This window comes from Abramis brama (genome assembly GCF_963993115.1).
Source record: "Abramis brama genome assembly, chromosome: 7".
NCBI lineage: Eukaryota > Metazoa > Chordata > Actinopteri > Cypriniformes > Leuciscidae > Abramis > Abramis brama.
Window position 1 is genome coordinate 34,809,828 of NC_139969.1, and position 23,482 is coordinate 34,833,309.

General features: G+C 36.9%; 1 protein-coding gene across 2 annotated transcripts in view; it reads right to left on the reverse strand.

Moving 5' to 3' along the window:
* Positions 1 to 21,710, reverse strand: part of rock1 (Rho-associated, coiled-coil containing protein kinase 1) — a 79,292-nt gene extending 57,582 nt beyond the window's left edge. For both annotated transcript variants that reach the window (XM_084119701.1, XM_084119700.1), the window contains exon 1: positions 20,827 to 21,710. In XM_084119701.1, coding sequence (XP_083975827.1) covers positions 20,827 to 20,925 — 99 coding nt within the window. In that variant the 5' untranslated portion in view covers positions 20,926 to 21,710. The remainder of the gene's footprint in view (positions 1 to 20,826) is intronic.
* Positions 21,711 to 23,482: the final 1,772 nt, after the last annotated feature.

Genomic DNA, 23,482 nt, shown 5'->3' on the forward strand with positions numbered 1-23,482 from the left:
ACTTGAACGTACAATTATTTTTACTTTTTAAATCACACTAGATGTAATCAGACACAATATAATATATTTTTAAAGCATTTTCAAGGACGATATTCAAAATTCCGGCAATTTTAAACCTTGAAAAAATAAAATCAAGCATTTTCTAAGCATTTTACAAACTGTGGTAATAACAAACCTCTCCGTTCAGAAATGAATGTTTGCATAACATCCTGCCAGAGAGAATTCTGGATGGCCACAGTCACATTCCTCAGCAGGACTGTACACGTCAGAGAGCTATTTTAAGAATGCAGCCAAACAAGCTCCCAACAAAGTAGAGGAAAAAACAGCCGAGACCACAGTCAGAAAGTGAAGAGGGCCTTGCAGGGCTCCAGACTAAGATTCGAGAGGCGTGCCTCCAACTTCTACAGACGGTGGCACCGCACATGCAATAGCCTATTATTAATATTACATGTGTTGTCTCTCAGAAATTTGACAGGAGCTCAATCTGGGATACAGATGTACATTTATTTTCATAAACCCAAAAAAATATTTTTAAGCATTTTTATAAGATAAAATTGTAATATTCTAACTGACGGAGTTAAGATTACTACCTAATTAACATTAGCCATTGGTCTTCAATAGTATCATCCATATCATCCAACTACAACAGTAAAATTTAACCATGGTTTCTGTGGTTATTTTATGAAAAATAGCCTAAACACATTTAAAAGAAACTAATACACAACAACTGCTATAGCTTAATATTTAATAAAATTCTATATGAATATGCAATGCATCTGCCACAATACCATGGTTACAGTTAGTGTTAGTTAGTGTTAAATCCATGGAAAATGTTGATGATTTGTGGGTTAAAAAACACACAGACTGGATCGTTGTGGCTCAATGTTTCTCCTGTTTTCCGCATCAGCGTTGTTGAAAATGTAAGCACTGGTTCATCTGGCTATAAACTAGTTGAAATCACTGAGACATTTGTGTTTTTTATCGGAGAAATCAAACAGTTTGATCACGTGATCGTGACCGGTCAACGAGTAAACGTATTTGTTCTAAGCTCATGCTGAGCTGTTGTTTGGAGCAAAGCTGATCAATGGTCCGTGTGGAACAGGAATGGCAGCACTTATCGAATTGGTGTTGGCACCCGTGCAAGCAGGTCCTTAACCTGTAGGCTATATCAAAAGATAAACATGGAGACTGAGAACAGTTTCTAAAAACCGGCCAAAAGCCAAGGCCATAATAAAAAGTGTTTTTAAAATGTCTATTGTAACCTCAGCAATCACAGATTTGACTAGTGTTGTAAAAAAAATGTAAATACTGAAATTGTAAAACTGTAATGTTACCAGTCTTTCTGCAGTATTGGTAGTATAGAGTACTGATTTTGTTCAGTATTTGAGGACAAATGGAAGACAAAGGGAAGTGAAACAGAAGATATTTGAATAAATTTGGGATCCAAACTTTCATTTTCCACAGAAAAAAAAAAGAAAGTCATACAGGTTTGGAACAACACAATGGTGAACAAACGATGACCGAATTTTCATTTTTGGGTGGACTAGGTTAACCCTTTAAACGCCATTCTTCCGTCAGAAAAAAAAACAGTGCTTGACAATAAACAGCAACTGAATGCTCCTAGGTGTAACAGTTCAAGTGAACACAGAGACTGGGAAATGTTCTCATGCACTGTCATTTACTTTTTTTAACACAGTATATGATATTTTCTTACGCACATACATCTGATTATCTCTCAGCATAAGAAAACCTTCTGAACACTAAAGTCTGCCTAAGAAGCATCATTTCATGACGAGAAATCATATTTGCTTTGATATTTTGACATATAAGTGGTCTTTGTACCATTAAAACATCCAGAAATTTTCAGAGCATAAAACATCCTCCTCATTATAAACAAAGGATTTATTTGATCAAGCTCAAAAACTGCTCGTTTTGATATTGCCGTGACGTCACACGGGAAAATACATTTGCATATGACTGCATCCAATGCAAAAACATAGACGAATAGTTATACATCATCGCACCATAGGCCCCGCCCACTGGCGTTCAGTCGCTTAACGGCTGACATTTGCCTAAATTGGATGTGAGGATCGCATCAAAAGCAAATTATAATGGCACCCATTATAATCACTGACGCTGTCTACACCTGATACAGTATACAGATGTGCGTTCAGTTTCTGACATACTCTACACGCTCGGGTCTGTCAACAATAATCACAATATAGGCCATATTATGACCCAAATTTAAGCTCTCTTACAACTATAATCAAGACTTTTGTTATACCATTTACAGTGTTTCCCCTAGGTTTACAGGTTTGGGCGGGGGGGGGGGGGGGGGGGGGGTTGGTTGGTTGGTTGGTTGGTTGGGGAAAATTGACACAGACACTATCTATCCATCTATCTATCTATCTATCTATCTATCTATCTATCTATCTATCTATCTATCTATCTATCTATCACATTAATTGGCTGTCTGGGAGGGTAATGCTATGTAAAAGTTAACATAAAACACAAATGTTTAAAAAAAATGTTAACATAAGATATCTCTTTAAAAAAATTAAATAAACATATTTAAATCTTTTTAAAATTGACTTTTCCAAATAACCTTTGTTAAATTTATAGAAGTATTTGTTAATATTAATGGACCAGAGCTTAAATATTTTTATTTTTTAACTAACAACTAAAAAAAGATTTATAAATACTAACAAATATATTGCTCATTCATTGTTCGTTAATGTTAGTTAATACATTTATGACAAACAAATTTTAAATGGGCTTTTTTGTGAGAAGTTTTTATTTCTATGATGCATTTATTGGAGAGAATAATCCTGTCAGACACAGCACTGCTGTGAACGCGCGTTCACGTTTAAACACAATTTAAACAATGTATTATTCAATGCATTACTTCTATATAATTATATATTAAGTTGCTCAAGCAAGTGGTAAAATATTTAACCATGTATTTATATTAAAATCTTTTGCATTTCAATTTTAATACAATAAATCTTGCATGTCACAAAGAACTTGTTTTTCCACCTCCACGAATGTCATTATGTCGCCTTGTTGAGGTAAATTGTAGTTTTCCTTGCTTTACCCCGGTCTTAAAATGAAAAAAAATAGTATTTAATTAAATAAATTTATGGTATAAATACATACATTTTATTTAATTAATCGCACTTATGGTGAAATGACTACATTTTCAGGTCAATATGTGTTCATTTTGACCACGAAACATGCGCTGTCACTTTAATTCAGCGTTTGCAGAACAGCAAAAATCATAGACAGTATATAAACGGCAAAAGTAGACTCGGTGCGGAAACGATCGCTGCACTGCTGTATACGCACCGCAACTGGAACGGATCGATCATCGACGGACTGCATCCGCGTGCAGTGTGAAAGCTCTGTAAACATGGGTACGGAAAACATTACTCTCCGCACACGCACTGCAAACGAAATATGTGTGAAACGGGCGTAGACTTGGAGCAGGAGAGCTACTCCGGCTGCTACTCGCAGTAGAGCGAGTGTTGCCATCTTCAGTTCAGCGACATATTTCCCGCCGCGCGCTCTGTCCGCTAGTGCTCATCTGTATTTGACGCAAGTGTTTGTTTGTGTGTGAGTGTGCGCGCTTGCGCACTCATTGGATAATTGTAAACGCGCAAACACATACAGAAAAGACATGTCATCGTGGAAATAAGATAAATAACATATTACTTAAGGGCTATTTAGTTTTTGTAATAAAATAAAAACATTTAATCTGGCGCTATAAAGAAAATCAAATCAAATTGACTTGACCTTCAAGGGGGGCGGGGGGAGCCGTTAGGAGGGCGGGGCGCCCCCCTTATATAATGGTAGGGGAAACACTGATTTAAGTTATTTAAGATTTTTCTATTATCTTAAATTTGATCAAAATGAATTCAGTCAATTCAAGACTTTAAGGACCCGCGGGAAAACAATGAATTTCTGTGTTCCTGAACATTTCTACGTGTGCATGATGATCTCAGTATGTGTGAGTGTGTGCAAGCATGCATGCGTTTTAATAAGGACAGCACAATTTAGAATGGTGATTAAACGGACTGAAACTACCTGAACAGTTTTAATACTTGCCTTCCAGCCAATCCAAAATCCAAAACCTTTTTTAACATAAGTGAATCTCAAGGAACATTAAAATAATAAAACAGTTAAAGTCATGACCCCTTTAAGCCCCTTGTACGTGATACACTTCCTGCCACCAGTTGGTGGCGCTATGACCATTCCTCACATCCATGTGATCAGCCTTCTTCACCAAACATACAGCTCAAGTTTCATCTAAATCACTCGACTTGGGCTACACACAGTAGACTTAGTATTAGATATTTATAGAGTGATTGCTCAAACTTATGGTTTGTCCTTTTCTTTTTATTCTGCCAAAGTTGGCCCTCAGAAAGCATACTCATCACCTAAAAATAAAAATTATATTCATATTCTGGTCTCATGTGCTTTTCTGTATGCTTTATTAGTATGGTGTTTACTGAGTTTGGTCTTTTCATATCACTGTTTTAATGAATTAAGCCACGTTAGTGTTTCAGAGCGTCCCAGAGACCGCGGGTGTCATGACAGTCTCGTACAAAAAAAGTCCCATTTCATGCCAAACAATGAAACGACCCCTTTACGCTCTCCCCCTGCTCGGCCGTTGCAATTGCACTAGTTAGTTATGCATCAGATATATTAGATAACAGTTGCAAAAGTCAAGGTGCGAAAATTTGAAATTGCAGTGACAGATTTGAGAAGTTGCAAGTGCCTAATAGAGGTTGTACTGTGAACGTGAATGAAAGAATAAGTGCAAATATGTACTACAAGTTTGTGTCTGTTATAGTATTTCTGTGAATGGCATTTCACACATCAGGGACTACTTGTCTGCAGCTTCAAATTCAGAATACAGGTTTGTGACAATGCGAGTGCAAATCTCAACATTCAACAATGAGTGTGTGGTTTTTTACCATTATAGGCTGGTTGTTCTCACACACTGCGGACACACATCGGAGTTCAAACGCCTTACAAAAGTGCATTTTGAATAATAGGTTCCCTTTAAATCCAAACTATTGCCAAATAAGCGCTTTTACATTTCGCTTTGAAACCAAATCTTCCGCCACCGTCTTGTCAGTCAGCTCACCTAACTCTCGTCACGCTGAGTCCGGCTGCGCATCTGTGCTGCTACTCTCGTCCGGCTTACGCTGAACTGAGTCGACACGTTACATTTTTAACTGTAGTGTCTGTTCTCTAGCTGAAATAAATGTTTTTTATTACTATAAAAAAATCTAAACGACAGCGGGGGACGGTGCCACGGTGGGCAAGTGATGTAAACACTGACAGTCGCAGCAAGCCTAGTACACATTCAAATTCCATTGGAAAGTGGCATTTGAGACACAGACATTGGCGTATAAAGTGAAATAAGTGCTGCATTATGGGACATTCACACAGGACATTGAATGGAACAGGAACTGGCAGTTTCATACTGACAAGCACCACTCATTTTCTTCAAAAAGCTAGTTTGAAAAAGGAAATTATGAAAGTTTATGAAACAATCCTTTTCTTTAGAATATAAAGTGACTATTTCGCTTCACCTACCTGCCATCAAGATCACATCTAAACCACTTCTTCATTCTGAAATACATCCGTGCATTAGCTGTGCTTCGCTGCACATGTGCTGGTGAGTGACGTCACAGCTGAGACTTTGGCCGTTTCTCAACATTCACAGAGGACACATAAAATTACCTGGATGTGTTTTTGATAAGGACGCATCGATTGTGGACTTGATCAAATCGAACCAACAGAAATCCCAGAAGTCATTGTGGGCAGAAGCCAGCAAGTATTAGAATATTTTTGTTCTCAATTAAGAGATTCCCGCAGCAAGCGCAAATGTGTGATGGCTGATGAGAGTAGAGTACACATCTGTTGTTTTGTTTGGCATAATTTTAATAAAGTGATAAAGACACTTCATCACTTCCAGAAAGCCTGCAGTACTTTTCATTGGTATATAACATTTAAAAACCATGGGCATAAAAATGTTTTAAACAGTCTACCAACTTAAAATGTGAGCAACAAGCTCAATCCTCACAAACATGCGTTTGGTGTCCTCGTGTCCTTCGTTCTTTCAAGGTAGCTTGACTGGTCTTCACGAGAACGCAAGTTCTTTGTGTTCTTGGGAGTGAGAAACAGCCTTACTCACCACTCATTCACCTCCTACTTTAGCAAGCACTGACAAAACCACAGACGGTTTTTCTCTAGTAATTACGTGACATACAGCATGAGAAAGCCCGGAAGTCTTTCAGCAGTTAACACAACCTCAGGGCGAAGAAACAAATCTGCTAGCAAGAGGTGTAAAGGAAGTGCCATGCTTTGTTAGTATCACAAAGTCTGTTTTTTTTTGAAGTGACACTGAACCACTAATCCAGATCTGTTGTGTGGTGTAGGCCTGGACTAAACATCTAGTTCAGGGGTTCCCAAACTTTTCCATGCCAAGGCCCCCCAAATACCACTAGGTTCTGGCCAAGGCCCCCCGTATTGAACCCATCGACAATACTACGGCACGGCACATGTAGAAATAAATAAATAAAACATCTAGGTGAACATCAGATTATGTGATGGTGTTTGATACCAGCCAATCAGAAAGATGAGATGCACCGATTACAATTTTCAAGGCAGATTCCGATTTTTCATTGAGTTTGACCTGCCGATACAGATTTAAGCCGATTCTGATTTCATTTTTTCTAACCACTTTACAGCACACACAAATATTTATTTTCTATATATATATATATATATATAATAAAACACCACTTTTACCCAAACTGGTTAATAAAAACAAGTTTAAATGGATACATTCTCTATAAATATTTTTGTCTTCATTTTCTTTTCTGACATAGCCTACTCCTTGTTAAAACACACTATACATGCAAATTATGTGCATTTTTTTGAGTGAAATCATATTTATTTTGTCCATCAAAAGTGCTTTCACTTTAACTGAGCGTGAGCAGCGCTACAAAAATAGACTCGGCGTCGAAACCCTCCGCTTCACTGCTGCTCATGCGACGCTCCTGCTTGACGTTCACGCGCTGCTCCAGTTCGCGGTGTGAATGCACTCACTGAACATGCACGCCGAAAAAAATACTCATATTAGCAAATATTTATTTTTTAACTTTTTTTTTTTCAACTTGCTGCGGCCCCCCTGGCGCCCCCCACTTTGAAAACCCCTGATCTAGTTGACCTCATACTCAGCCTTTTTTACACAGTTGTACAAGCCAGCAACACTGATACAGATACAGTACATAACATTTTGCCTTCTGGTGATCTTGTAAATAAATTAATGTCTCTGTGACTAAACTTTCTCAATGAAACATCTTACTCTAATTCACTTGCCATATTTGATATGCTCTATGCATGTGCGTTGATCAATATTTATATTAGTGTTGTCAAAAGTACAGACTTCGCTACCAGCATTTCCCTTTAAGTGTTTTAAGCGCTGTTGAACAGATTCTTAACCCTTGTATGGTGTTCGGGTCTGTTGGACCCGTTTTCATTTTTTATCAAAAGAAAAATGATACAATTAATTATTTTTTCAAACTGAGACTCATTGGCCTTGGCTCATTTTCTGTGAGGAATATATATCAGAACACATTTTCAATGAAAACACACCGTACACCCCCCCTACACATTTATATTACACACAGGATGTTTAGGATGCTCATACTAAAACATACTAAATGGTGTTTTTTGAAAATCAAAAAATGCCAAAAGTTGTCTGTGATTAGTAGGTTTAGGGGTAGGGTTAGTGTAGGGGGATAGATTATCCAGTTTGTACATTAGAAAAACCATTATGCCTATGGAGAGTGACTGTACACCACATATCCAAGTGTGTGTGTGTGGGGGTGTGTGTCTGTGTGTGTGTTGTGGGTGTGTGCATGAGTGTGTGTGTGCGTGCGTGTGATAGAGAGATTGTGTGTAAGTGTGAAAGAGTGCAAGAGTGAGTTTTGTGCTTCTACTCCTGCCATTCCCACACGAGGTTGCAATTCTTAAATGTGATCTAACAAAGGTAAAGAGAAAATATTAACCATATATGCTGTTTATATTGCTAGTAACTGGGATGAAGTAAACATCTGTTGAGTATTTTAACATAACATTTTTGATTGTGTTGAATTAAAAACCCAAAAATGCAGCGGGTCCACCAGACCCACGAACACTGGCTGAGTAACAAAAATATGAACACCACACAAGGGTTAAACACCTCTGATTGGTCATTGTGTTCACACGCTCAACATATATGTCTCTGATTAGTCATTGTGTTCACACGCTCAACATATACATCCCTTATTTGCCATTGTGTTCACAAGCACACGCTCAAATATGTCTCTGATTGGCCATTGTGTTCACGCACTCAACATATATGTCTGTGATTGGCTACAATGATCAACGTTTCAAAAACATGTCTTCACCGAGCGCTTACACAGATACACACTGGAGTGTTTTAAAGCAGGCGTCTTTCAGTGGATCCCCAATATATCCACTGATAGACGCCTGCTTTCAAACACAAGAAGGGTGAATGCTGAGAAACGGCCAAAGTCTCAGCTGTGACGTCACTCACCAGCACATGTGCAGCGAAGCACAGCTAATGCACGGATGTATTTCAGAATGAAGAAGTGGTTTAGATGTGATCTTGATGGCAGGTAGGTGAAGCGAAATAGTCACTTTATATTCTAAAGAAAAGGATTGTTTCATAAACTTTCATAATTTCCTTTTTCAAACTAGCTTTTTATTTTTCCTGAAGAAAATGAGTGGTGCTTGTCAGTATGAAACTGCCAGTTCCTGTTCCATTCAATGTCCTGTGTGAATGTCCCATAATGCAGCACTTATTTCACTTTATACACCAATGTCTGTGTCTCAAACGCCACTTCACAATGGAATTTGAATGTGTACAACAGCCCATGTAGACAGTTGTCAGCTATTAAAAGATTGAACACCAGTGGGCACGACCAATCAACAGTGCAATATGTATAACTATACGTCAATGTCTTGCTCTGGAGGCAGGCAGTCTTATGCAAATGTGTCTAATATTCACCCATTTAATGGATTTTAAGCTCTACACCACCTCTCAGTCAAATTGATATTTTTTTCAGATCAAGCGCAATAAGACCGACTGAGGTGTTTACAGGAAGGATTTGTTTAGTTCAATTGAGGCATCAAATGGATTATTAAATGGATTAGTATGTATTAGCATGTAAATGTAGCCTTGTTTTCGTTTTGTCACATTAAACTCTGGCCAGGTCTATTATTCCTCCTTACTCAATTTCTGTTACTGTAATGAAAAAAGGTTCTGGTTAAATTCACACAGTCCCTGTTCTGGTCCACATCAATGTGATAGGGTCTTAGTACTTTCTTTACACACACACAGTTCATTTTTTGGATGTTTGTATATAGTAATAATGCCCTGATTTTCAATTTCACATGCCATTACAAAGCTATCAGGTTTAAAACCCTTGCTCTCGAGGACCGAAGGATGACTAAAAAGCAAACGAGATCAGAGGCTTTAACTCTAAACACTGCAGAATATGCATCTCACACTGACAAGTCAAAACTGTTTGAGTCTTCAAGAGATAGAAACAATTATTCATATATATTTTTTTGTAAATGGTCAAAAGATTGTCACCTGCTCTAGACACATCCAATGGCCCATTTAGTTAGTGACATACTACGTAATTCAGGAATGGGAAAAAAAATTGCTCCAACAAAGTTTCATTTTTCCACATGACTCAAACTTTGCTTGTCTAGGATCAAGTCCTGCTATTTATGAATCACCAACTTTTTTTTTTTTTCCAAACTGCAAATCTGTGCCTCGAACCACAAGAATATACATGGGCCATAAAGCATTGCACTGTAACACGCATACACTTGGAGCCACCCTGTGGTCCAAGACAAGAGGTTTGTTGATAATCTGGGAATTTTATTAAGAGGTGGGTTGGGTGGCCGGAGGGTGCAGGAGGGAGGGGGCGAGCAAAGGACTTCATTTATCAATGGAAACTTCTTAAGGGCAAAAACAACACTCTCGTGTTCAGAGGCCTGGGAGCTTGTCTTCAAAGATCATTACTATTCATCCTCAACCTATATAAAGAGATCATTTCACTTCACTAGACTTGGGTTTAACCGCTCTATTCATATGGATTTGTTTTACAACACATCCTTTTTGGATCTTTTATGTTTTGGTGATCTGGACTTTCAATGGAGGGGCAGAAACCTCCCGGCTTTCTTTTAAAAAAAAATGGTGTTTCAAAGATTAAACAAAGTCTTTTGGGTTTAGAACAAGATCAAGGTGAGTAAATGATGACAGAATCTTCATTTTTTGGGTGAAATGTCCCTTTAATGTTAACCAGAAAACAACTGAAAAAGAGAAAATCACTCACTGCTCTACAATGAATTAAACTTTTGTAGATAAGTATTGTTGTGGATTTAATTCATACACTGAAGACTATGCAGTGTTTTGTTTGTATATATAACTTCTTATTTTAATTGATGAAAATTGCAAATTCTTAACCTTAAATCAGCAGTAGCAGCAGTATCTTTCTTTCTTAAATCACCCATTGTCGACATGATTGTCAATAACTTGGTCTTATTACTATTACAATGAACGTTTCCTTACAAAAAAATATGCATGCTTATGCTATGATCTCTTTCTGTATTTTAGGACCAGTAAAATGGGATCTCCTGTTTGAAAGATCAGAAGATTCCTGAATGCTCATTACTCAGGAGTCAGGACTTCCTGCATCTGTCAATGCGTGATGTATTGAAAACATGCTTTCACTTCACAGAGTTAAGACTTATCTGATGTTAATGAATTCATTCATTTTAGTTCAACGAAGACAAAAGCTCTTTGAGAGTGAAGGCTCATGGAAGCTGACTCTCGTTCCAATCCTTTTTGCAATATTTAAAACTGATCAGCTGATCAGCCGTTTTATGTAGACCAGTTTTTATTTTCTCATGTTTGAGTCTAAGAAAAATCACATTGGTTCAATGTGATGGTGATAATTCCAATAGAAACAAAAATCAACATGATCACAAACGTGACGCTGATTTTATGCAACCGTTCCAGAAACAAGAAGTTTATTACTAAGTAAAAATAATTTTAGACACAATTGAGTGGTGCAGGTATGACATCACTGTGTAGGCCAAAACGCTGTAGCAAGTTCACATTTTAGCACTTCCGGTTCCATCGTCCCGAAGTCAGTGGGTTTTTTGAACGGGGTTTTGGTTAAAAGGCTGAAATAAGGTCTGTGGTGAACACTCAAGACACTTTCACGTTTTATTCTACGACATTAAATACATCAGTATTATTACCCCACTCGTGATTTTTTGAAGCTGTTACGTGTCTTGAAAAAGGCGGTTGCTAAGAAGTGGCTAATGAGACTACAGAGGCAGTCGAGGAGATTAAACGTCATCAGACGAACAGTTAAACTCAGTCCTCTTTTACAGCAGCGTTATGCTTATAATTGTGCTCGTATAAACTATTCTAACACAAACGCTCTGGGAAAATGTTTTTAGATAAAAACTGAAAGATTTGTCGAAAGCTTAGTGATTGTGACGTTGAAGTCGTGGGACCGCGGTGTGGTTCATTTATAGCCTTTAGCTTTTTACTTCTGGCGACTGCAATTAGGCTTCAAAATTCATCAAAGTTGTGTTCATCTGTGATAATTATCTTGATGGACAAAACATGCAAGTATCATAAACTTTTGTTGATCACAGAGCTTGTTTTTGGCGATAATCCAAAAGTCGATGGGAAAATCCTATTGGGTTTTTCTCGAGGGAACCGGTGTGATGCGAACTGCCGGTTGACCAACAGTGACGTCATTCCTGCACCGCTCTATTCGGTTTGTTTTTGCTATGCCAAAAAAAAGTCCCAAACAAGGTCATGAAGTCACTTTATGTCTCCAAGCAACACCCTGGTGTTTCGTTCCTGATTAAAGACTCAATGACCCCATAATGAGACGTATGCTCAACAGCTAGAGAATACCCATAATGCACTGTGAGAGTCGCGCGCTGAATCTCGCCAGGAGATGGCGCCCGCAGCTCAACCAATCATCCATCCATTTTCCAAACCGCGCTGGACCAGCCTAATATCATACAGGTATAAATTCCCTTTTAATACTATTAATACTATACTTTACAAACTATGCACGAGCAGCAGCCCGAATTCCAGTGTCCAAATTCACTCACTTGTTTTCATTCACTCCTTCAAGTGGACTATATTAGTGGACCAATGATGATTTTATTTGATTGGCAACAGCCCTATGGTGTCTTATTACTATTCTGATTGAACTTACTGATTCATTTCTGGCATTAAGTCAATAATTTTATAAATAATCTTACAATACAACTAAAAAAGCACCTGATTTATACTGTATTATATGTATTAGAGGGTCTAAACTTTGACTATGTTCTATATTCATCTGTCTAGAGACCTCAAAGCATAGTCAGCTTATTGTGCAACTCCAATGAAGTTCTAGTTGATGTCATTTGTAGAGTAGGTAGGGCCCTAACAATGACTTAAACACATTCACAAAATCAAAATTAGGTCAGTGTGCGGTGAGAAATGTTGTCGAAGTAGTAATTTCTGACACATTCCTCCAGGAATGTAAAGTCAGAGGAAAATATAACATACGCTGGAAACACTGATGCCGGTCGCTCAGAGCAGAGGCCAGGGAAAAGAAACTGTCACGAGCTCCCCGAGCACAAAGTGTGTTTGATCGGCCAGTTGCCCTGAGGTAAACGCAGTTCTAGACGCTCTGAACACTGCAGCTTCATTAGACATGTCATATCTCGAACTAACCCTGGATTAGGAAGCATTAGAGGCGGATGCGGGGACAGGCGAGACGATACACATGGAAAAAACTGGCCAGAGGTGAAAGCTTCAGATGAATAAAACAAAAGCGACTCTACTCTTTCTGTTTGCTCTTCGAGAGAGCAAACACAAGGCGTAAACCCATACAAATGTGTACAACTGACTGAAAGGCATCTGAATTTATCAATCACTTGTGCCATGTAATTCACAGCCGATCTAACAGGATGTTTTTATAAACCCATCGACTCTAATCTACAGAAACTGCATTACCATTCATTCATTCAACTTTTCCAGTAAGGTTCCAAGCACCCAACCCAATAGATATATGTATAATATACCGCATAATTTAAATGTAACAATTTATTTGTACAAGTATGTATAATGTATTGTGGTTGGAATACTAGACATAATTACATTTTATATTTTATTTAATATGGACCCCAGGAAGACTTGCAACTATTTTATGGAATCTCAATCTAAAGTTATTGAATCTGAGTTATTTATGCGTGACGGTGGAGTTATTCATGGGTTATTCATGTTCACCCTCATCATGTGGTGTTTATTTACTGGGAGTCTGAAAAACGCTCTAGAAGCCCTAGATAGCTGTGATAATAACTTCCAAATAATGAAGCATCTCAGAGCAGAACATTATTTACCCTATAGAACAGATAGATAATATACACCTACTGAGAATCAATTATTTTTTAAGGTAAGTTGCACCAGTTTAGCGTAAGTTATAACCTTAGTAAAGTTGGCCAGGACATATGAGAAGTATGTTAATTCCAGAATGAATTGTTAGTTTGATTTCTCAAATATGGATTTCTCAGAATGCTTTTATTTCATGAGCACAAACAACTGAATAGAAAATGTTTTTTTTTTTTTACATCCTGATCACATGGTTTGCCAACTTCAGAGGTGCAATATTTGCACAAGATTATAGGTGGTATTACAGCTATTCCATACAGTCTCTCTCACACGCGCACACACACACACACACACACACACACACACACACACACACACACTTCATGTAATCACGAGAGCACCACGACGCATGCGCGAGAACTGAGAAGATGACGCTCACGATCAATTGATGGGAAAGCGTGAAAGGTAAGCCATTCATTCGGACATGCAGGAAATGCACACTTTAGAACCATTTTAAACGCGACATCAAGACCCATCTGCGTCATCTTCTCAGTTCGTTACGTCACGCGCATGCGTTGAATAAAGTCGTTATTTTTGTGTGTTTTTTTGCGCACAAAAAGTATTCTCGTCGCTTGATAAACTTATGGTTGAGCCACTGTACTAGTCACTTGGACTATTTTAAACAATGTCTTCACTAACTTTTCTGGGCCGGCAGATGAAATAACCTCGCAGCCTATGAAGGAGTGAGACAGCTCTCAGATTTCACCAAAAATATCTTAATTTGTGTTCCGAAGATGAGCGAAAGTCTTACGGGGTTGGAACAACATGAGGGTTTCATTTTTGGGCGAACTAACCCTTTAAGTGTTTTCAGCGTCTGCCGTCTCAATATACGAGGACATGAACACGTGAACTTCATCTCCAGAACAGCTTTGAAAGTCACTTCACAGGCTTTTCACCGATTCATTTGAGAAAAACTAGCATAAAATACACACTGAAACTGAAAATAAAACTGAAAGATCTTCACGACAAACCGTCAAAATAAAAGTTTGGTTTGACTTCAAGAAATTATGACAGAAATACACTAAAGTATACTAGTGAGTATAGAATTACATTTAGAGTATACTAAAATGTACTTCTCAAAGAAATAATAATAATCTTTTTATTTCTAAGTAACATCATACAGCCAAGATATTTTTTCATCCGTGTTTTAAATTTATACAGTTCTGTTGTGCAGAATCTTATTTGACAAAAATAAAAATGCAATGTTTTGTTGTAACAAATTAAATGAAAACAGAATTTAGGGGGAATAACATGGATTTCATGGGGCCCTACATTTAAAAGTAGTAATTCTGTGGAGTTTAATTGTGAACAAACAAGATTACATTCATTCTCAAAGTCTAACAAATACTGTATGTGGAAAGCATTTCCTTCCCCACGAATGGTAAATGAATATCGTGATAATTGTCGATATCGAATGATATGGAAAAAATATAGTGATAATATATTTGGCCATATGGCCAGCCCTTTATGGAATTGTATACAAATAAGTTGTTAATTTTAACCTTTAATATTATGTGTACCAGCTGACTGGGTTCTCTGTATAGTTTAAAGCATTTTGAAAGTTTTTTTCCTTGAGAAAAATTATGTACTGTACCTTATATTTATCCATATGAATCAAACTGAATCTATATCGGAATCGAATCACAAACTTATGCTTATTTTTAAGAAAATTTGTGTCAATGTCCAGCCTCAAAAACACAGTACCAGTAATTGTAGCAGTGGACTATTGATGATTTCCGAGGAGGACAGAAAACCGGAAGGAGACTGGTCAAGTTCAATAAAAAGACACTTCCAAACACTGGTGAACACAAGTGATTTCCTTGATACATTTATTTAGTTAGAATAGGTATAACTCAATATTTTAACTAATTGAAAATGCTAAATAATCGATCAAAGCCTTCTCATTAATTGGTGAAATAATCAATGATTAGTCGATTAATCGTTCTAATAATCATTAGATTAATCGATTATCAAAATAATCATTTGTCGCAGCCCCATTATATGGTGTGGCAGAAAACTAGTTGTTTAGTTTCGTTCATTCAGCGCGGGTTTGTCGAGAATGTGGTTCTGAGTCCTGAAAACGTGCAGGTGTCAGTTCGGTTACAGACACGGTTCACAATCGTAAAAAACAAAGCGCTGCACTACTAGTCATGAGCATCTGCTCTAGGCAAGTCTTGTTTTGTGAAACAAAACAGGGGATTAGGGATGAACATAAACAGTGAGACGCATACACACATTGCACACAAATAATCGGTGACGTTGATTACGAAAATACGTCAATTTGTGTGGAATGACGTGTCGGAACAGGAATTACCCCAAAAGCAAACTACCATTTGTAGTTTGCTTTTGGGATCTGATTGCCTGAAAACTGAAAAATATATATATATTTTTTTTTTGCACACGTCCCTATTTCATACTTGAAGCGCATTTAATGAGGACATGGCAGCGAACAACAATACCTGCTTGTGGCAGCGCTTGAAAATAACCTGCATCTGAGGCTGTCACTAAATATTAGTATTATACTTTAGATGAAAACTTCTTGATTCTGTAATCCTATTACAGTATTTTCACAAATAAAGAAATTGTTAAAGTCCCCCTATAGTCAATCATTTTTCCCTTAAAACTCATCTTTGATCACCAAAATTACACATTTAAATGTTTTTTTCCTTGAAAAAAGATGTCTTCATGCCTTAAAATAGCTTGAATGTATCTCTACACCCTTGCCTCATTTAGTATACGTGGTTCTATGAATATGAATACACTCACTCAGCTCAGAGATCCACTCGTTGACGATCACACGTTGATCTGATTGGTTACAGAGTAGTTTGTGACGTCAGAAACACCAGCGATTTCAAACCGTGTTTTAGAGACTGTCTTTAGTTCACTGCAGTTTTAAGCAGCAATGGTGTTCACCACATAGACATATAAAACATTAAAAACTTGGGTTTCACCACAGGGACACAAGGACTTTAAAAAATATGAATAAAAGGAAGTAAACACTGTAACCAACAGGGCACTCAGTATAAACACTAATTCTACATACAGCACACAGTGAAAATGACATGAATATGACAGTGGCCGAATGGATACTGCGCATTGAAGTCAAGGGTTTAAAGTGTCGATCGTGAGCCTCCAGTGAAGCTGAACTCTCTTGTCTGCATTCAGTTCACACAGACCAACCGTCACACACACAGCACACGCATTCATGCAGGCTACACATGCGCACTTCAGAACATCTCACAACTGGATTCAACTAAGTCTGCAAGGTTTGTAAATGTTTATTAGATATTCAAAGATTTGTTTATAAAACGGATAGTTCCAGTCCTTGATTCTGATTGGTTGAGCCGCGTTCAAAGCCGTTGTAAATGACTCAACAAACACACACCTGTGACCGCATTACATTAGTGTTACTGCGCAACTGCCGTTTGTGATGCTTTGTTGCTGCATGTGTTGCTTAGCAACCTCTTTGGAACTACATTGGTGGAGGAATAAATGTGTTACAACGTTATATTTTTTGTTGCTGGTGTTTATTTTATGAATGAAATAAATATTGAAATGAATATTTTTATGGAGTAACCGTTTTATAAAAGCAATAAGCCCCTTGAAGTCGTGTTTTACAGTGGATTACAGTGGACTCCGCTAAGGGGCGTTGTTAGGTATGACGCGGAGCGGAGTCCACTGTAAAACACGGCTTCGCGGGGCTTATTGCTTAATTATTACATGTTATAAATGCTTATTACATGGCTTGGTTGAATTCTAATGTAGAATGTGGTCTGTTATTTCTTGATAACAGACCGCTGCTAAGTATAACAACACCGTTGCCATGAAAAACAGAGCGTTGCTATGGACGCAGGATTCTAACCGTAGAGACGGAACAGACTATTTTCTTTAGCGGAAGTAATACAATAGTTTTTGAATCAATAAACTCCTTTTTAAATCAATATTTTGTGTCAAATTATTGATTTATTTGGTAGGTAGCCATGTAATAAGCAGAATAATGTAGAGCTCTACATTATCCCTTACATATTTGCTAAATGTTGACAGTAAATGAGAAAGTATTATAGTGTTTTCCTTGTTATTACTGATAATATATAATCAAAAGCTATAGGCTATAAGCTAATACTTTTTCATATAGCCTAGCTTTTAATTTCTTTGTTTAACAATAATGTGATAAACTGTTAAACAGAGACCATAAACTAATGAAGACAGAGAATGGATGCGCTGTGTGCTCAGGCGTTCTCAGCGGCGTCAAAATAAAAGTCCTGCTTCAGACACATCGGCCAAAACAGAATCCCTAATGGCCTGATGCTGAAATTTGAAAAATGTCAAATATTGGCGATATATCGGTTGACTACTATAAAAAAATGTATTCAAATAAGTTTTGAGTCAAACTGCCTTGAGCAACGAAACTTATATCACCACTTAGCATCCAACCAGTACAGCACTAATACTTGTATTGCCAGTTTGAACACCGCTATGAAAATTATTATAACGTGGCATGTCTACTCCACAGGTAAATACAAAATATTCCCTTTTAGCCTAATAGTTAAATTGTTAAGAAAGAAATTGCATGTTGTGTAACAGTAAATTTAACCTGTGCATAAGCTCTTAAAGTGACAGCTGCCTAATAAACCTGTCATGTTAATCAAAGAACAAAAGACAAAGAGAAAATCACTTGCGGCTTTTGACTGAATAACTTTTGTCACTTTAATTGCAAGCATTTTAATAGGTATAATTTTTACAATGGAGACAGACTATCAAGTATTATTTTACATTTGATTACTTTATTTAATCTCTGTAGTATTTCTTACCTGAATACTACTGTTGGACTTACCTGAAAAATGTAAAGCCACATTTATTTCATTTGTCTATTTATTCTGTTGTATGTATTTGTGCTATCATTTGCAATTTCTTTATTTGTTCTTATTTTATTACTGATGTTTAGTTGTCTTTTTTTGTAAATTTAGTTCAAAGTTTCAAATAAAGCCTCCCTGTGCTGTGTGAAAGCAATTCCAACAAAATTACCCAAATGATAAAAAAATTATGAGATAATAATAAAAATATCTACATGGCAGTATAAATGGCAGCTTTCCCCGTGGTATCGAAATGGAGTAGAATATTGATATTTTTTTAAGGTATTCCAGTATCGTGACAACACTACCTTACAGTGCTCTTTGTAGCTGAATTCTTCATATATTAAAATGTTTCAGAATAAGTGGGAGACATTTCATGTCAAATAGCACTACAACATGTCATGAGGTATATGATAAAACCATTCAAAAGACCTATATTCTATTCTAAAACAATAATTACCACAAAAAAATAAATAAAAAAAATAAAACATTTCTAGTATATAACTGTATAGCTGTATAACTCCAGCAGCTGCATGAGCAGCCGAATGAACTGATAAAATGCATACCTGAATGCAAAGCAAGTTGCTATAAGCATAAATATAGCCTATGGTGTGGTAACAGCTATTTCGTGTCACAGCTGTTATTTTATTGGAGATTTTACTATGGCTGGGTGATTTTTCAGATTTTTTAGATTAATTCGAATTTAATGTTTTGCCTTTTATCATTTTTTAAATTGAGAAATTGCAGTTTTGAATACATGTTAGCAAACGTTACAATTAGAAATGTTGACAACACGGCAATGATGACTAAAAAAGCTTATTAGACACGAGTTGAACTTCTAACTTGAGCGCCGCTTTTTTAAAATGGCGTTTCATGGTTGGGACGCTGCAAAAGACACGAGTGCAACAGCCAAACACGTCCGCCAAACATAAAAACTATAGAAAAGCAGCACAATGGAATGCAAAAACCTGTAAAGAATACTGTATGTTTAATATTTCATGTTTGTATGATGGTGACAGGCTGAAAGGTGCTGTTATTTTGTTTTTACAAAGCATTTGCTGTTAATAATGGCCTATTACTGGTGTTATACTTAGTCATTTTGAATTTGAATGGCCTTGACTTTTTGGGTTGACCTCTAAAACTCAATGTCTACTTGTTGGCTAAGAAATATTCAGCATTTTTCTTATTTTATATTATTTCTGAGTATATAGGATATGTTTTAGATATTTGCCTTCATATTTCATGCATATTTTCTGCAAAGATATTTAACAAATAAGTCATTTGTTTTACATTAACACCATGTTGATCACTTCAGGTGTGGCGCACTAATAGAACTTTTTAAACCAGATGGTTAATAAAGAGAATGTTTGTTACTTTAATCATATTGTACTTACATTTTTAAGTTGACGAAACAAAACTATCTGTTTTAAAAACAAACGCACTTGTAATTGATCAACCGGAAAGGGTTATGAATGGCTGCAGTCATGTATAAATATGCATTTATACACACACACACATATAATTTATAGCTGTCTGATTCAATACTTTACTATACTGTGAAATCCTGTGACCTGTATTTACTACAGTGGTTGTCAAAGCCTGTGAGACTCAAGACTACACAGAAAGAGTACATATGAAGTGGCATTGATGCCACTATTAATAATTGAAGCTCTCAGTGAGAATGCTATTAATGTAAGGCAAGATTTAATACTAAGCTATAACTATAACACACACAATCTGTGTGCCTGAGTATGCAACGTCAGGAAGGCTCAAATTCCTAAAGAAATGTAAGAAATCACTTTACAAATGGCACATTTCATGACGGGTAAACGCAGAGTACAAATGCAGATCAAATGTAAGTTTATTGAAAAATCTGAGCATGGAATATGGGTGGTGAGGCCTAGTGGTTAAAGACCCTGCTGGTTACCAAACGGTTGTAGGTTCAACCCTGAAAAAGTAGGCATGAACTATTCCCTCCTTTAACAAGAAACTGAACCTGCTGGTTCCGGGGCCAGTGGTCCTGCAATGACTGTGTTTGTACTCCATATGCAAACGGCTAACTTTGAAATAGCCAGAATTAATACAGTAATTATCGTAATTCATGAAAAGAAAAAAATAGAATCAAGGTAACGTTAGTTACAATCAGTAAGAATCTAGAAAAAATATTCAAATTTAAATTCAGCATCATTACCAAGTCTGACCTGTACACAAGTAATTACAGGCTGGCGCGTGCACTGCAATGTCATTAAGCACGATTTTGCATATTTACAGCGTATATAGCGTATTATTGTACTGCACTGTACTGTATGCATGCATTTCAAGATTTATATTAGATTGTGCCTACCTTAGTAACAATTACGCAAACAAACTCCTTGTAAAATGTTGCAATAAATCTGATAAACTCACCAGCAGACAGTCTGTGTTGATCTCCGATTTGGGATCCTTCAGCATAGCATCGATCTTCTCGAAGCGCGCTGTCAAACTTTCTCCAGCAGACATATTCATAACTGATCCGATTCAGACGTATGAAAGAGATGCGAGTCTACTGGCTAAGGTTAGCAAATTAACTCGCCAACTTCCTCTGCCCTCACAAAGCAAGCACTAGTTTGATCAAAGCAGCGTTTTGTGTCTTACAGTCTTATTATCGCTCTCGTTGAAACGTGTACAACACCGAGAGGTGACGAAAAGCCACATTTTCAAAAACAAAACAACAACAAGACAAGGTGTCGGATTAGTCCATGACAACTTGGCAAACACAAAAGCAGCAGCAACAGATTATAGTGCGCTAAGCTAATTTAGCTTCAGGAGATATGTGGAGAACAAGCTCTTTTAAAACAGACGAACAGATCATATCCGCGCAAAAAGAAGAAGGGATAAAACAAATGTTGCAGAGTTAGCATGCGGCCACAATGAAATGAAGTTTCTCCAGGCCTCTGTCCATAAATGCCTGCCAGGCCAAACGAGTCTGACAGCTGCAAAGTGAGAAGTGGCGAAAAAAACTTCGCCTTACAAATTTCGATCAGTTAAAACAAGATCCTGGTTAAAACGATCCTTTACGGTTCTTCTGCATTAAACATCTTCGAGTCCGCACGCCGGCTTCTACTTTTCCAAAAAAGTATGTAATCCGCTGTGCTGTGACTGTAAGGATAGTTCAAGCTTTAATCGATGTTATTATTCAAAAAAAAAAAAAAAAGAAAGACTGGGTGCCCGATTTTCTCCCACTGCCTGACCAACATGTCCGCCTTCCTGTTGAAACACCCCGGAGAGTCAACTTCGAAACCTCTCCGACTGCGCATGCGCATGCATGCTTGCTCGCTCTCTCTCTCTCTCTCTCTCTCTCACACACACACACACGAGTACAATGGCGGGTCGTGTTGTAGTAGTATCCGCTTGCAGAACGGCATAGCCATCAGTTTCAGGACAGCAGCTCCAGGCCAGTCTCTACTAAAGCTACCGTTTAAATACGGCAACTTTTCAAATCGTACATGCATAATGTATCATGATTTATAACGAGCATTTTTTTTTTTTTTACATAGTAATCATGTTTAAAGTTAATGGATACAAACATAATAGTTCGTTACTCACATTGCATGAAGTAGAATATACAATTTTGTATTAAAAATATGAATAAATGCTTAAACTATATTAACCAAGAGATTAACAAATACATAAACAGTGCGTTTTGACAATATTTTTAACCTGTGCAGTTCATGTAACCTGTTGTAAAGTGTTTCTCATTTGACCTAAATGGCTGTTGTTGGCCTGGTGTTATAGACCAGATAAACTAAAACAATGTATATATATATATATATATATATATATATATTTACTTTTTTTTTTTTTTTTTTTTTTTTAGTTTCATAACACCAGGCCAACAGCCATTTAGAAGTCAAATATGTGTATTTATAATATATATATATACTGTGTATATATATATATATATATATATATATATATATATATATATATATATATATATATATACATTATATATATATATATATATATTTATCTATCTATCTAGATAGATAGATAGATAGAAAGATAGATAGATGCAATAAAGCCTGACAATAAATTCAACCTTCAATAAATTACTGAAGCTTTCAAAGCTTAATACATAATATTTCTTGAGGATGTGACAGTGATGGTATTTGGCTTTTTATCCATAATTTTTATTGCTTGATTGTAAAGTGAACCAGTATGTTTTGTTGCAGACGGAGCTGCTTGCGCCCAAACTGTCATGCAGTATGAAATATGTTAAAAGACCATAGCATGCATGTACAGCAGGGCTGCCTGGTTTGGCATATAGTTTCTGATTAGTTTAAAACAGTTAAGATTACTTTGTATTGTTTTAGAGATGTTCTATATGTTTAGTAAATTTAAGTTGAGGATCTAGGACCAATCCAAGATATTTCAATTTTGTAACAGAGTGAATTTTTTCATTTTGTAAGTTAATTTTAAATCTTTCGTTTAGATCAAGTGTCTTAATAGAAAAACACATGGAGACTGTCTTTGTAAGATTTAGCACCAACTGATTTTGATTGAGCCACTGTGTGACATCTGCCATGCATGTAGACAGTACATCAGCAGCCAGCTCTGGGGCCTCATTTATAAACGTTGCGTACGCACAAAAGAAGGCGTACGCCGCTCTCTACGCAATAATTGGTATTTATAAAAAGCAAACTTGACGGGAAAATGTGCGGTCCTTCACGCAAGGTCTGACCCAGGCGTACGCACAAAAACGGGTGAAATGAGAAATGGCGACACCGTCGGCAGAATGAAGAAACACGTGAAAGTGTGTGAAACTGTAGAAACTGTAAAATAAATGGCAATACTGCCTCTCATAAATAACATGAAGACTTAGCAAGTCTTACAATTAACAGCCGACACGAACACCCGTTTGATCGATCTGCAGTGTAAAACAAACAAAAGCAAACGAAGATTACAACAGAAATGCAAATTAACACATATTTGCAAAATGAAAAGTGAAATATGTTCTGCAATAATATTGGCATGTTATGCAATTCATCCTCATAACACATCTGTAGCTTGTCAGATGCAA